The 15,778-nt window shown below is 48.3% G+C and overlaps 1 protein-coding gene across 2 annotated transcripts in view; it reads left to right on the forward strand.

The window, feature by feature from the left end:
• NSF (N-ethylmaleimide sensitive factor, vesicle fusing ATPase) overlaps positions 1 to 15,778 on the forward strand; it is an 88,154-nt gene that overhangs the window by 7,948 nt on the left and 64,428 nt on the right. For both annotated transcript variants that reach the window (XM_051640367.1, XM_051640366.1), the window contains exon 2: positions 9,254 to 9,339. In XM_051640367.1, coding sequence (XP_051496327.1) covers positions 9,254 to 9,339 — 86 coding nt within the window. The remainder of the gene's footprint in view (positions 1 to 9,253; positions 9,340 to 15,778) is intronic.

Raw genomic sequence — 15,778 nt, forward strand, 5'->3', positions numbered from 1 at the left:
TCCCTGATCTTTGGGCAGAACAACCTGTTCAATTAAATTGCAGATGCTGTACGACTCTAGTAGCTGCAGATGTTTTCCTTTAGTCCACTTACTTCTTCTGCTCCTTTAGGTCAGCAAACCCAGCACTCAGAGCTTTAAATGGTGTTCATAACACTGCAGATGGTGGCAATAGCACAGCCCAGTTCCCAAAGCTATGTGTGTCTCCTGAACTGAATTCACTGGGCTCTGAACTTTGCAAGCAAAGGGTAAGGAGCAGAGCAGCAGTCGCCACCCTCAAAACAAATATCCTGTAGTTACCAAGATAAGCACTTCCCTCCTAACCAAGTGGCTTTCATTTGCTGAGATGGAAGTGATTTCTAGATTACTGTCCAGGCCCACAAGGGAGCAAACTGCTGTTGGAAGAAGCAAACGCGAAACGTGTGAAGTTTATCTTGTGTACAAAGAGCAGGTGGTGTCTGTGTTGTAGCCCTGCTGAGGACTGGGCATGACCTCCTTTGCTTGTGTAGATAACTGGGTTTGTCATCAGATGAGAAAGTTCCTGGTGGTGCAGGCACAGAACCATGCAGGGAAGAACATTTCCTGTTTCATTCCCAGGCCTGGATGGTTCAGGAGGTGGTGATGGGAGCTCTTTCCCCTCCTGTTGAGGCCGTGTCGGGTTCTGTGCCAACAGCAGCTGGTGTGTGTGGCAGGGCTGGGTGTTCTGGTGCCCCGGGGCTGCCCCAGCCAGACAGGGAAGTGGGTCCTGCTGGTGGGAGCAGCACATCTGGGGAGGTGGGAAGGAGGGTTGTACTGCTTCCATCCTTCTTGTCTTCCAGTGCCTGAAGGGGCTCCAGGAAAGCTGGGGAGAGACCTTGGACGAGGGCAGGGAGGGATGGGATGAAGGGGAAATGGATTAAAACTGGAAGAGAGAGATTGAGGTGAGACATGAGGAGGAAATTCTTGAGTGTGGGGGGGGTGAGAGCCTGGCCCAGGCTGCCCAGGGAAGCTGTGGCTGCCCCATCCCTGGCAGTGTTGAAGGGCAGGTTGGATGGGGCTTGGAGCAGCCTGGGCTGGTGGGAGGTGTCCCTGCCCATGCAGGGGGTGGGACTGGATGAGCTTTAATGTGCCTTCTAACCCAAACCATTCCATGGTTCTGTGATGACTCTGTCTTGAGGCAGCCTTGTGGTTGGCTTGCTCCTGACTTTTGTTCCCTGGCTTTGACAAAAAACTTGAATATTAATAATGAGATTTTAGCTTTCCTAATGTGTTCTTTTTTTAATAGGAGAATGAAATTTGAATTTATAGCTTGTTATTGAGAGAGAATACAGCTTCTTCCTGACAAGAATAAAAGATTTCAGCAAAGTCAACTGCAGGTCAAGAGGGACAAATGGAAAGGCTGGTCCTGGGCAGCCCATCCCAGGGGACCCTCAGCTTCACCTGATAGGCACAGTAGGGTGCTTGGAGCTGTGCTAGATCTGGGAAGGAAACCTGTCCTGCCAAGCCTTCTGTTCCAAAAAGTTTTTGTAGGTGTTTGATCTCTGCTTGTGGCTGCAGAACTCTGGAAACTTTATTCAAGTATTTTATTCCGATGTCTAAAAAAAATTTCCACAAGCTGGTAACCTCCTTATCTATGTAGGTATTTTATTTTATTTTATTTTTATTTTTTTAAAATTTTAGAAACACAGCATCTTTTGGGATGTTTCCTGTAGCTGAGTCTGATCCCTGGTGTAGGCACCATGTTGTCATTATATGGCAGAATGCCTTCCTGACAGGCTGAGTCAATGGGCGAGGCTGATGGCATGAAATTCATCAAGACCAAGTGCAGGGTCCTGCACTCTGGCTACAGTAGCCCCTGCTGGGGAAGAGTGGCTGGAGAGTTGCCCAGCAGAAGGACCTGGGAGCACTGGTTGACAGCCTGTTTTGAACATGAGCCAGCAGTGTGCCCAGGTGGCCCAGAAGGCCAATGTCATCCTGGCTTGTATCAGGTATGGTGTGGCCAGCAGGTGCAGGGATGTGATTCACCCCCTGTACTCAGCCCTAGGGAGGCCTCACCTCAAGTCCTGGGTGCAGTTCTGGGCCCCTCACTTCAAGAAAGATCTTGAGGTGCTGGGGCAGGTCCAGAGGAGACAATGAGGCTGGTGAAGGAACTAGAGGGAAAGTCTTGCAGGGAGAGGCTGAGGAAGCTGGGGTTATTTAGCCTGGAGAAGAGGAGACTCAGGGGGGACCTTCTCACTCTCTACAACCACCTGAAGGGAGGTTGTGGTCAGGTGGGGTCAGGCTCTCCTCCCAGGCAACCAGTGACAGGATGAGAGGGCCTGGCCTGAAGCTGCTCCAGGGTAGGTTTAGGTTGGATATCAGGACGCACTTCCTCATGGAGAGGGTGATCAGATGTTGGAATGGACTGCCCAGGGAAGTGGTGGAGGCACCATCCCTGGAGGTGTTCAAGGAAAGGCTGGATGTGGCATTTAGTGCCATGGTCTGGAGATGTGGTGGTGTCAGGTCATAGGCTGGACTTGATGATCTTAAAGGTCTTTTCCAGCCTTGGTGCTTCTGTGATTCTGTGAGTTTTGGTTTTGTCTTTACTGTTTCCCACTCGAGGCTGTTGCTGTGCTGATCCCCTGCTGGGCAGGAGCCCCTTCAGAACTGCAGCTCAGCAGCTGTGATAGTGTCACTATTGTTTTATACCAACTGGTTTCTGCTCTGTTACTCAGCCCTGTGGTGTGTGTGTGCACAATCCTCCTCAGGCTTCCCTGTGCTGGGAGACTTTATTTGTCTCCTTCTCTCAGGCTATTGCTGACCCAGCTCTGCTGCAGCTCATCAGTGTTTGTCATCTGGGTGCAGCCAGCTCCTGGTGTTTGCTCTTTCCATCTTCATCACAGATACTCTTGTGACTTGATCCTCTGGATCAGGCAACACTTTGTGCATGTCTGCTTTCCATCAGGAGCGTAGTTCTGGCTGACACAGGGTCTAGATACCACCAACTCACTTCCGTGTTTATCTTCAGAGTTCCTTTAATATCACAGAATCACAGAATGTCAGGGGTTGGAAGGGACCTCCAAAGATCAAGTCCAGCCCCCCTGCCAGAGCAGGACCCAAACTAGGGCAGGGCACTCAGAAAGGCATCCAGACAGGTCTTGAAAGTCTCCAGAGGAGGAGACTCCACAACCTCTCTGGGCAGGCTGTCTAGAGAGGAGAAGATTGAGAGGGGATCTAATTAATGTCCATAAATACATGAGGGCAGGGAATCAAGAAGGCAGGACAAGCTCTTGTCACTTGTGCCCTGTGATAGGATGAGGGGCAATGGATTCCAACTGGAGTCCAGGAAGTTCCACCTGAACATGAGGAAGAACTTCTTTCCTGTGAGGGTGACAGAGCCCTGGGACAGGCTGCTGAGGGGGCAGAGGGGTTCGACTCAATGATCTTCAGAGATCCCTTCCAACCCCTTACATCCTGTGATCCTGTGATATTTGGCTTCTACAGACCCCATAGGAACAGTGCATGGAACAAAACCCACTTCAGTTTTAGAAGCTGTTGCATAATCTCTTGGCTGGGATTAGGAAATTCAGTGAGTTAAGCTGCTTGCAATGAAGAGCATCTCTGCCTTAGCGTTTAATATTTTAGCTCTTCTATTCAGTAACAAGTGACAGGTAGTGGTGTGTTTCTGTCATGTACCACCAGCTTATCTCCTGTGGGGGCTGAGCAGTGGGAAACATGTTTTTCTTTAGCTTCCTCCATCATCAGCCTTAACAATTCACAAATATCAACCTTATTTTTGTACCATATACTTTCTCATGCAACAATACAGTGTACTACTATGTGTCATATTCCAGAGATTTTATTATTGATTCATTTTCCTACTCATATATTTAACCAGCATGGCTTTGCTTTTGCTTCAAGTGCTTGTCTTGAAATTCAGAAGGTGCTTGTCTTGAAATCCAGAAGGAGCAATTTTAAGTATGAAAAGAGTCAAATATCCTAGCATTGCTTTCTGGGCTGGGCTTGCCCAAGATGAAAAACAACTTGGTTTCATGGTTTTGTGGAGGAAAACTGGAATCCACACAGCTAAGAAGAAAAGAATAGAACCATGCAATCATCATAGGATCATCATCATAGAATGGGTTGGATTGGAAGGGACCTTAAAGGCCATCTAGAGCCAAACCCTTGCATGGGCAGGGACACCTCCCACCAGCCCAGGTTGCTCCAGGCCTCATCCAACCTGCCCTTCAACACTGCCAGGGATGGGGCAGCCACAGCTTCTCTGGGCAACCTGTTCCAGTGTCCCACCACCCTCACAGGGAAGAATTTCCTCCTCATGTCTAAGACCTTGGAAAGATTAGACATGATGGTGGCAGTTTCTGTTATGAAGGTATTTGTTCTTTGGCGAGACTTTTACTTAGTGAATATAAAATATCAGCATCACTGACCCTTCTGGTGCTGGATTTTCATAATTAGCATCAGCTCAGTAGCAGAAGAGTAAAGGCAACATCAGTGCTTTGTCATAAATCCAAAGGTGAGGTCCTTCATATTTGTTGTTCAGCATGAGTTTTGTCAGTGCATCCATGTGGGCTCATTTTTCTCTTGATAAACAGAAGGAATATTGGAGCGGAGCTTCCTGTAGACATGGATGTAATAGCAGGTGCTGTGTGATGGGTGATGGATGCCTCCAGCTGAGGGTGCTTTAGAACAAAGGCACTGCCTCAGATGTGGAATCACCTCCCCAGGACTTCTCTGTCCTTGGAGTCTCCTCCTTGCACAAACCAGAACAATCACTGGAGACAGGGAAGACTTCTTATGCTACTTTAAGCCTAACATATCTATACTGTGGACACAGGCAAGCATGCAGCCTGTGAAGATGTATGTGGGTCACCTTCCAAGCAGTATTGCCAGCAGTGTCACTGCAGCAGATGGTACTCACTGTCAGCTGCAAGATGTGGTGCTTTACTAGAGCTGAGCTTTGTGTTGCCTTGCCTGGTTCCAAGCAGTAACCTACTAGTCAGTGTAAAATTACCTTATGTAAATTTACCTGGAGGTTTCTTAGAAATACTGCCAAGGATTTTGCCTCCTCTGTTCCCTGAGAAGCTGTGTGCAAGTGCAGGTCATGGAGTTGTTGGTTGGTAGAGGAGGGGAGAAGGTGCAGGGTTCCAGGAGTCCTCGTGCTGGTGTCCTGAGGAGCTCGAACCCAAAATGCAACACCCCCTGTTGTTCCTTGGCAGTGGTACCAGTGGCACCTGAAGCCCTCTGGGCTGTGACACTGTATGTGACAGCTCGGGACTTCTGCCTTTGTGCCAAAAAACCTCAGGGCCCACATCCCTGCTGTGACAGCTCAGTGACCTGGCACACAAGACAAGCATCCCTGTGAGCAGCAGTGCTGGGGATGTGAGAACTGGGCTGAGGAGAGGAGGGTAAGAGGGAGCCCCTGCAATTCACCAGAACCTTGTGTTCCTTCTCCCTCTCTGGGTGCTTTTCAGCTTAATCCTCATCTCTCAAATGACCAGATTTCCTCAAATTTTTCCTTGTGTGCCCATGAAAACCTGCCTCCCTGAAGTGACTCCCCTTTGTTGCACAAGCTGTTTTATGTTAAAAACGCTTCTGTATATTGATAATATATTGAAGTTCTGCAAAATGGTCTCAGAGGGACTTTGGACAAGGACAGGGAGGGATGGGATGAAAGGGGAGTGAATTTAAGCTGGGAGAGGGGAGATTGAGGTGAGACATAAGGAGGAAATTCTTTGCTGTCAAGGTGGTGAGACCCTGGCCCAGGTTGCCCAGGGAAGCTGTGGCTGCCCCATCCCTGGCAGTGTTGAAGGGCAGGTTGGATGGGGCTTGGAGCAGCCTGGGCTGGTGGGAGGTGTCCCTGCCCATGCAGGGGGTTGGATCTAGATGATGTTTAAGGTCCCTTACAACCCAAACCATTCCATGATGGTTCTATGGAGCTTGAGGAGGGCATACCCTGCAGAGCTGGGAGCACAGGGTGGGTTATAGGTGTGTTCTGAAACATTGGTCATTGCCAGGGAGAAATGAGCTGCCAGACACCCCAGAAGGAGAAGGTGCTGAGTGGTGGGATGGCTGGCACATAGCACGGGCAGTGCTGATATTGCTGCAGAAGCAGCTCTGTTATTTCATATGTCAGAGAGCCAAGGATGTTCTGCCATGCATCTGTCACATTGTGGAGCTTGCAAAAGGAGCACTTTGTGCTGGCTTGGAAATGCAGCCCTGGGTATCGCAGCATTTCCTTAAAGCAAAGCTTGCAGGTTCCCAGACAGGGACAGAAATAACACAGGAGGATGGCAGCTCTGCCAGGCTGTTAGCATGTAGGAAGCAGTTTGTCAGCAAGGATTAAAGATGCAGTTGAGGACTAGTGCTGTAAAAAGGTTTAATCCAGGAGCTCTGGGTTCAGTTTTCTCAAAATATCTGACCTCATGCGTGTGATCAGAGCTTGTCCTTTACAAAACAGTCCCCCCGCGGGTGGGAGGAGAAATGACAAAATGGTGAATGCTTTTTTTGTGTCAAGTGCCCAAAGATGCTGAGCATTAACAAGCAGGATGTGGATATTGAAAGTCCTCTGATGTTCATATGTTTTTTTATCACAAGGATATTTGAGTCTCTTATTACACTGAGATTCAGGTGGATGAATCTGTTTCAAGGCTGAAAACGGGATCTTTTTCTGTTGTCAAGTAAACCAAGGACAACTGGGCATTACTCAGTACAAGTCCTGAGTTAATCCTTTTCTGAACAGCAAGTACTCTAGAAGAATTCCATCATGGCATAAAAAGTGGAATGGAGCTGGAGGGCAGGTTTGCTTCAGCCCACCTGGAGGTGAATTTTCTCTGTTTCTCAAACAGCCCAGAAGGGTAGAGGGGAGAAGGCAGAGCAGGATGTCAGCTCCTGGGAAACCATCTAGATGTGTGTGTTTGGATCAGTGCATTTCCTCCACTCTTTGCTGGGATCCTAGGGTGTCTGCAGAGAAAATCCATTCTGAGTTGCTTTTAGCAATAGGTCCACACTGAGAAGTAGTTTCTGTGGTGCTGTCTGCAAATTTGTACCAGACAAAGAAAATAGTTGTGCTCCGATTCTAAAAATACCATCCTGCGGGTCAAGTTTAGCTTTTCTCCCAGTTCATTATTTCAGTCTATAGCTAATGTTAAATTAATCTGACCTTTTCTGTCCTTTTCTCCACTTCTGGACGCATTTTGAGCCCAAGTTTCATCTTTCAGCCACTGTTTTGTGGAATAATTCTGCAGAAGTAAGTGGGATTTGGGATGTAGGAAAGGGCTGAGGTTTCTCTGGTTCTCACTCGCCCAGTGTGCTGCCTCGGACTGGAAATGGGCTGGGGGGGTATTTGGTTATTTTATATTGGTGATTCCTGAGTAATAGTGGAGGGGAAAAAATCAAACAGATACTTTTCAACTAGAATTCCTCCTTTGACTTTAGGGGAAAAAAAAGAGGGAGAGAGGACACCCCCACAAAAGTTGTTTATGTAATTTTTTTGATAGTGCTAGGCTGGGACCGACTTTAATTTTCTTGTGTTTGTCACTGATCTGCAGTGTTTCCTACAGAGTAGGAAATATTATTTGCATCGTGATATTTCTTTGGGGACATTTTATGGAGGGACTCTGGGGTTGGGTGGCAGCTGGCTGAGAAGTGAACTTTCCTGCAGATGTTCAGTGGTGCCGTGAATTGCTTTGTTTGCAGCGTGTCTGTCCAGAGTGGATGTGCTCAAATTTCAGTTTTCTGAGTAAGGTGAGGGAAGAAAGAAGGAGACATCAGGTCCTGCACTTGGGCTACAACCACCCCTGGCAGCGCTCCAGGCCTGGGGAGAAGTGGTTGGAGCTGCCCAGCAGAGGGACCTGGGGGTGCTGGTTGACAGCTGGATGAACATGAGCCAGTGTGTGCCCAGGTGGCCAAGAAGGCCAGCAGCATCCTGGGCTGCATCAGGAACAGTGTGACCAGCAGGACCAGGGAGGTGATCCTGCCCCTCTACTGAGCCTTGGTGAGGCTGCACCTCGAGCACTGGGTGCAGGTTTGGGCATCACAGTAGAGGAAGGACATGGAGGTGCTGGAGAGGGGGCAGAGAAGGGCAGAGAGGCTGGTGAGGGGTCTGGAGAACAGGTCTGATGAGGAGAGGCTGAGGGAGCTGGGGCTGTTGAGGCTGGAGAGGAGGAGGCTGAGGGGAGACCTCATTGCTCTCTACAGCTCCCTGAGAGGAGGCTGTGGTGAGGTGGGTGTTGGGCTCTTCTCCGTGGTGACCAGCGACAGGATAAGAATAAAAGGGTCAAGTTGCAGCAGGGGAGGTTCAAGCTGGATATTAGAAACAATTTCTTCCCAGAAAGAGTGGTGAGGCCTTGGAAGAGGCTGCCCAGGGAGGTGGGGGAGGCACCATCCCTGGAGATGTTCATCAAACAGGCAGACGTGGTGTTTCAGGAGATGGTTTAGTGGTTGGGGGTTGTAGGGTGGGTGGTTGGGCTTGATGATCTTGAAGGTTTTTCCAACCTGGACAATTCTATGATTCTGTGACATACTTATTCCATTCTCTTCTCCCCACATAGTGTCATTAACCCAGCACATATTATGGGATGGGGTCACCCAGGGCTGTAGAGGGACTGGTCGCCTCTGGGCTGCTTTACCTTTCTAGCTTTCAAAATATCCCAGGGTTTTGTTTCTTGGCAGGCATCTCCTTTCAGTGGGTGCTCTACTGCCTGCTGGGGTGCTGCAGGGCTTGGGTCAGCTGCATGAGCATCAGGCTTCACTAGCAAGTTACCAGCAATTGCCTTGCAGGCTTTTTCCTAGGTAAATGTTAGGTTCTTCCCTAGATAGGATGGAAAAGACAAGGTGTACTGGACTCACCAGCTTCTGAGCTTCTGGGGACAGAACCACAGAATGTCAGGGGGTTGGAAGGGATTTCTGAAGACCACTGAGTCCAACCCCCCTGCCAGAGCAGGACCCAAACTAGGGCAGGTCACTCAGAAAGGCATCCAGACAGGTCTGGAAAGTCTCCAGAGAAGGAGACTCCACAACCTCTCTGGGCAGCCTGTCCCAGGGCTCTGTCACCCTCACAGGAAAGAAGTTCTTCCTCGTGTTGAGGTGGAACTTCCTGAGCTCGAGACATCTGGATTGGAGGTGCTGCAGAGGGTGGGGAGCTTATCTGCTTGTGTTTATACTCGTGAGACCTGTTTGTATCTTGTGGATTTACAGAAAATGGGAGACTTGGCCTAGTCAAGGAAAAATAAAGTTTTATTTGATAACTTTTTTTCCTCTCCCTCCTTCTCTCCTGTAGCCCATGCAAGCAGCAAGGTGTCCCACTGATGAACTGTCATTAACCAACTGTGCTGTGGTGAATGAGAAGGACTTCCAGTCTGGGCAGTAAGTGTGCAATGTTGCTCTCTTAGCTTTTAGCCAAAAAGGAATTGTTCTCAAGATTTGGCTGGAGGTGGGGATGCATTTTCAGATCTGGGGAAGTGAATTCACTAGGTGAATTAGCAAAACTGCATCTTTAGAGACCAAAACTTTACATGTGCCTCTTTCTCAGAACTGGTGAGACTGAAAAAATGGTGAATTTTTCTTTGAAGCATTTCTTGCTTGGGTACTGGAACTGCTTAACTAATTATAATTACCATTTTAATGAGGCATTCAGGCCTTTTTTTTTTTTTTGCTGTTGTTACTGTTACATAGTTAGAATATTAGAGCTGTTGCAAGTAGATTTTTATCATTTAATTGTGTTACTAGGGGCATCTTCTCACTTCCACGTCATATCAACACATATCACATCATGGGACAACAATGTGCCCTGGTGGCCAAGAAGGCCAATGGTATCTTGGGGTGCATTGGGAGGAGTGTGTCCAGCAGATCAAGGGAGGTTCTCCTGCCCCTCTGCTCGACCCTGGTGAGACCTCCCTTGGAGTTTTGTGTCCAGTTCTGGGCTCCTCGGTTCAAGAGGGACAGAGATTGACTGAAGAGAATCCAAGGGAGGCTACGAGGGTGGTGAAGGGACTGGAACATCTCTCTGATGAGGAAAGGCTGAGAGACCTGGGGCTTTTCAGTTAGTGAGAAGACTGAGAGAGTATCTAATTAATGTCTATAAATACGTGAGGGCTGGGCCTCAAGAAGGCAGGACAAGCTCTTGTCACTTGTGCCCTGTGACAGGTCAAGGGGCAATGGATTCCAGCTGGAGCCCAGGAAGTTCCACCTCAAGATGAGGAAGAACTTCTTTCCTGTGAGGGTGACAGAGCCCTGAGACAGGCTGCCAAAAAGGCTGTGGAGTCTCCTTCTCTGGAGACTTTCCAGACCTGTCTGGATGCCTTTCTGAGTGCCCTGCCCTAGTTTTCGTCCTGCCCTGTCAGTGGGGTTGGACTGGATGATCTTTGGAGGTCCCTTCCAACCCCTGACTTTCTGTGATTCTGTGACCTGGGAGTTCTGAGCAGAGTCAGTGGAAACTCTCTCTTGTTCTGGGGGTTTTCATGCACAGGAACAAGAGGGAAGACGACCAGAGTGTGGGCACAATTTGGATTCTGTAATGACAGTTCTGTGAGGACTGATAGCAGCTGAGTCTGAATTTTACTTTTGTGAGTAAGGAAGAAAACACATCAATTTTTCAGCCCAGCCCACACAGAAGGGCTTTGTATCAAAAAGAAGCCAATCCAAGTAATTTGTTTCCTTACTTTGCTGCTACTGTACAGGGGCTCTCAAAGATTTCCAGATGTAAATTGTAGACACAAGTAATGAATTTCAGCAGAAAGAGCATCACATGCAGCAGAAAGTGGCAGAGCTTGGGTTTGAAAAAGGGGGAAAAATGTTAAAGAGTCTGAATAATACATTTAGGGCTTTAGCATGAAATACCTGGCCCAGATGAATTCTGCCCAGGGTGAACCAAGTGACTCTGAGCTGCAGGGAACAGGGAGCAATGAGTAGTAAGACTTGCCAGAGCTGTCCTGGCTGTTCAGTGATTAACTGTGAATTCACCACCTCCCTACAGGATAAAATAGCAAAACAAAACAGAAACACCCCCACTGAAAAAAACCCCCAATGAGCACAGATTTTAGAGCCACAAGCAGGCACAAGTATCTGCATGGACCAGGGTGGTGTCCTGCTCTTGTCAAATGATATTTTTCTCTAAGTAGATTTTTTTCAAAGTAATTGAAAAATTACTCAGTACCTGAACATTGTACCTCATGCATTATAAAAATGTTAATTTCCTCAAATAGGAATGTCCTGAAGAGACCCAACTTCCAGACCTGCAGCAGCTGGCTGCTTTCCTTCCCCTCTTTCATCCCATTTATGGGAGCATGAAGGAAACAGTACCCTGAGACTTGCCTGGAAAGCAGACTGGTCATGATCCTGGCTGGACTGATTCTCCCCAGGGGAGCTGCTTGTTTCTAGAAATTTGAGTTCATAAAGAAAGCAGCATATGTCTGGTGTGAGCAGGTGCTATAAATTGCCTTGAGAAGTGACTAGAGTAGAGAAACATCACAATACTCAGGCACTGCTGAGGGATGTAGTCATCCTGCTGCATTGCAGATACTCTGAGCAAGACCATCCTGTGCTCTGCTGCAGTGGGTTGCACCCAGTCAGCAGGTCTGGCTCGTATTGTCCTCACCAGAAATGGCTGCACAGAGGATTTTTTGGTGCCAGTTACACAATGAACTTTCCTTGAACACTTCCATTTGGTGCTGGGAGTTTGACCTTGGATCAGCAGGCTGGTTTGTCCCCGAGATGCTGCTGTAGATCTTTTCATCCTTCATTTTCAGCATCCTGCGAGTTGGGTGAGGATGAGTCACCATTTTGTGATGCTTGAATTCATGGCATGAAAGGCAGTTTTACTGTGTTGGTTTGCTAAGTTGCACTGTCTGAAGTTCCTGAGACATCCTTCTATTTCAAGGACTCCCAGTATATTTTGGAGAGAGAAACAAGTGCTGAAAACACCCAGACAGTGAAGAGGACAACAGTATGGGAGGAAACCAGGACAGGTTATCTCACTGGCAGGTTGTTGTTTTTTTTTTTATATTGAGAACTGACTAATTATTCATCCCTTTTATCCCTGCCTTTTACATGGAAGGACCATCCCCCTCTCTCCTGCCAGGGCAGTTCTCTTCTGAGCCCTTTAGGAGCCTTGCTGAGTGATGTACAGGGATTTCCAGGCACAGACAGAGGAGCATCTGCCCGTGTTGTTCAGATGCTCACAGGTGCCTTTGCACAGATCTGTACGTTACCCTCTCCCTTCCAAAAGCTGTGCTTTCTTCACAAACATAACATCTAATGAACCCAGGGTTATTGTTACCTATTATCTGTTGGTTGGCTCAGCCTGGCCAACTGACAGTTTCTGATGGTTCAGACAAGGCTTTGACTGGCTGAGAGCAGCAGTTTCCTCTGTGGCTCTTGGGAGACATCTGGCCCTGGGGACTTACTGTTCCTTTTGTTCCTTTTGAAGAAGTTGTTAATGACGTGGAGATTTCCCCCATGTGTCTCTATGAGCTCACCAAGCTCCTCCTTGGTGACCATCAATGCAGAGAAATGGATTTAGTTTTCCCTAGTATTGTCTTATTTTGAACATTCTTCAGACTTAGGTTGCTTACAGCCTGGTGGACACTGCCTGCTCCTGCTGTCTGTGAGAAGAAACATCATTGTTCCTGTGCCTTTTGCAGGTTTTTCTTAAAGAACCTGTCAGGATTTGACCTTTCCTAAATTTCTCACTTGGCTAGACATTTTTCTTCAGAAAGCTCATCTGTTTTCTATGTTTTTTCTTAATTTTTTTAATGTTTTTTGTCTGACTCAGATCCATTTGCCTGCTGTCAGGGTCTGCTGGAAATGTTTCTGGTGAATGCTCCAATATAGTAATTTTAATTTGTATCATATCTTTGTGGATACTACACCCCACCCCAAGATTTTTACCAGGTATCCTCCTTTCCTCCTTTTTTTTTTTTTTTTTTTTTTTTTCATTTTGCTTCTTCGAAGTAGAATCCATGAGCTGTGGAGTTTCTTTCTTCTTGCAGAGATGCTGAATCTGCACATGTTAAAGTCACTGTGGTGTTTTGAGCCAGAGTCAGTGCTCTGCTCAGGATCTGTGTCAGTCTGAAGAAGCTTTAATCTTGGATTTTTTACGGTCTGAGCTGCTTCTGGTGGGGTGTTACTTGTCATCAGGTGTAGTCTTGCTGAACTATTCCAGTAGCATGGCTGGAACTTGTATTTTGCCCACAGGCATGTGTGTCTGACACTCTGCAATGTAATACCTGGCTTTCCAGTTGGTTGGGTATGGACGTTAATTTGAATTACTCAGGCTGATACACTGTGCTGGAAACCTCCTGATTTCAGTCCCTGCTTCCTGGACAGCTTTTCTGTCTTATCTGCTACGCAAATTAAAATGAAACAATTTTTGAAGCAGCATTCAGGCTGAGCAACATTCACTTCAAGGAAGATCTTGAGGTGCTGGAGCAGGTCCAGAGGAGACAACGAGGCTGGTGAAGGGACCAGAGGGCAAGTCTTACAGGGAGAGGCTGAGGGAGCTGGGGTTGTTTAGCCTGGAGAAGAGGAGACTCAGGGGGCACCTTCTCATTCTCTACAACCACCTGAAGGGAGGTTGTGGTCAGGTAGGGTCAGGCTCTTCTCCCAGGCAACCAGTGACAGGATGAGAGGGCCTGGCCTGAAGCTGCTCCAGGGAAGGTTTAGGTTGGATATCAGGAAGCACTTCCTCCTGGACAGAGTGATGAGACATTGGAATGGACTGCCCAGGGAAGTGGTGGAGGCACCATCCCTGGAGGTGTTCAAGGAAAGGCTGGATGTGGCATTTAGTGCCATGGTCTGGAGATGTGGTGGTGTCAGGTCATAGGCTGGACTTGATGATCTTAAAGTTCTTTTCCAGCCTTGGTGCTTCTGTGATTCTGTGATTTGGCCTGACCTGCTGGCATCACTGTCCTTGCTGCAGCCTGAGATGGTGTTGGCTCTTTGCTGCTGGGGTGTATTGCTGACTTATGTTCACCTTGTTGTCCCCCAGGATCCCAGGTCTCTCCAGCCAGTTGGCCCCCAGCCTGTACGTGGGGTTATTCCTCCCAAGGTGGAGCACTTTGCATTTTCCTTTGTTGAACTTGGTGGGATCTGTGTCAGCCCATAACTCCACCCTGTCCAAGCCCCTCTGACCAGCAGCACAATCAGCAGGTGTGTAATCTGCAGACTAGCTGAGACTGCCCCATCATCCTGCTCATTAGTGAAGATTTGAAGTCCTTTTGGCCCCATGTGGACACCTGGGAATGTCACAAGTGACCTGCCCGAAGCCGGACTTGCCGAGCGCAGCCCCCGAGGCAGCTTTAACCCACAGCTCTGCCCACTCACCTGGGCTGTTTGTGTGGAGGGATTGTTGTGTCAGGCACAGTAGAAGGCATTGCTAATGCTGAGATAAACAATATCCATGGCTCTTCCTTCATCCTCAGAGCTCACCATTGCATCCTGGAAGGTTATTGTGCTGGTCAGGCCTGACGTGCCCGTGTGACTCGTGCTCACTGCTCCCAGTCACTTTCTCTCCCTTTTATGTTTGGTTTCCAGGATTAGTTGCTCCATCACTTTCCCAGGGACAAAGCTGAGGCTGGCCAGCCTGTAGTTTCTTGGATCCTCCTACTTGCCATTCCTGAAGATAGGAGTGACATCTGCTTTCTCCCAGTCCTCAGAAACCTTCCCTGGTCACCAAGAAGCACCAGTAAATGTCTTGCTCTCCCTCTGTAGGATTTAGAGGGAGCCATGCCAGCTATTACAGGTTTCTGCATTTACATCTGAGGCAGGAGGAGATGGAAAAGGAAGGGTGCCTGTCCCTGCAGCTGGGCTTTTGGGCAGCTGGTGGGTGATTTAGGACCAGAACCAGTGAAGAGTCAAGCCACCAGTCCACCTGACAAGAGGGGATGGTGTCATTGAATGGTGTGTTTAACATGCCATCAAGGCTAGTGGTTCTGGAAAGGTTTTGCAAGCTTCTCTGTCTGTTTGGGCCAACACTAGGGATGTCAAGTGGTTTTGGCTGTGCAGGCCACACGTTTCCTCTGCTCTGAGGGCCACATGTTCTTCCCTGCCAGGTGGGTGCTGTTGCACATGCACGAGGCAGCCAATGTAGAGGTGTGCAGCAGATCTGCTTGGGATGGGGCTGGATTCACTGTGCATGTGCAAATGAAGGAACCTGGAGCGTGTGTGCATGGAATCCATTCACTGCCAGGGAGGGAGCATGGCCAGGTCTGTGGGCCTAGTTCATCTAGCCCTTAGTTCCTGGCCATAGATGGGAGTGGAACACCACAGCTCACATGAATTGGTGGCCTCATGTACCTTAGAGGTGGGTGAAGTACAGGAAGCTGAGAAGATGATGCTGAGGTGGAACCTGATTCCACCACTGCCCATCCCTCCCACCAGTGCACACAAGTCCCACCTTCTTAGGTTTCTTAGGCCACAGAGAAGTCTGCCTATCACATGGTAGGAGCTATCAGGCATAGTCTGAGGAGAACTATAAGCAGCTTTTAGTGTCTTTGTTCCTGACAGCTTCCCTTCTGAGACACAGACACATGCAGCTGCTGCTCTGTCTGCTCCTGTCTGGATGCTCTGTTTTCTGACAGTGTTCTTGGCCTTCAGACTCTGAGTTCAAAAGCTGCTGCTCACTAGCAAACAGGAGGAACAGGCCCAATGCCTGTGTGATTTTTCTTTTTGTACAGAAATTCCTCCTATTTTCTTCTGCCATTAAACTTCTAAACAAACTACTAAGATCCTTGTGTGGGCTTTGCATCAATTTCCTGTTGAAATCACAGCTTGGGGATGCTGCTTGTATTGGGGTAAAATACTGGTG

The sequence above is a fragment of the Apus apus genome, chromosome 25 (genome assembly GCF_020740795.1).
Source record: "Apus apus isolate bApuApu2 chromosome 25, bApuApu2.pri.cur, whole genome shotgun sequence".
Taxonomy (NCBI): Eukaryota; Metazoa; Chordata; class Aves; order Apodiformes; family Apodidae; genus Apus; species Apus apus.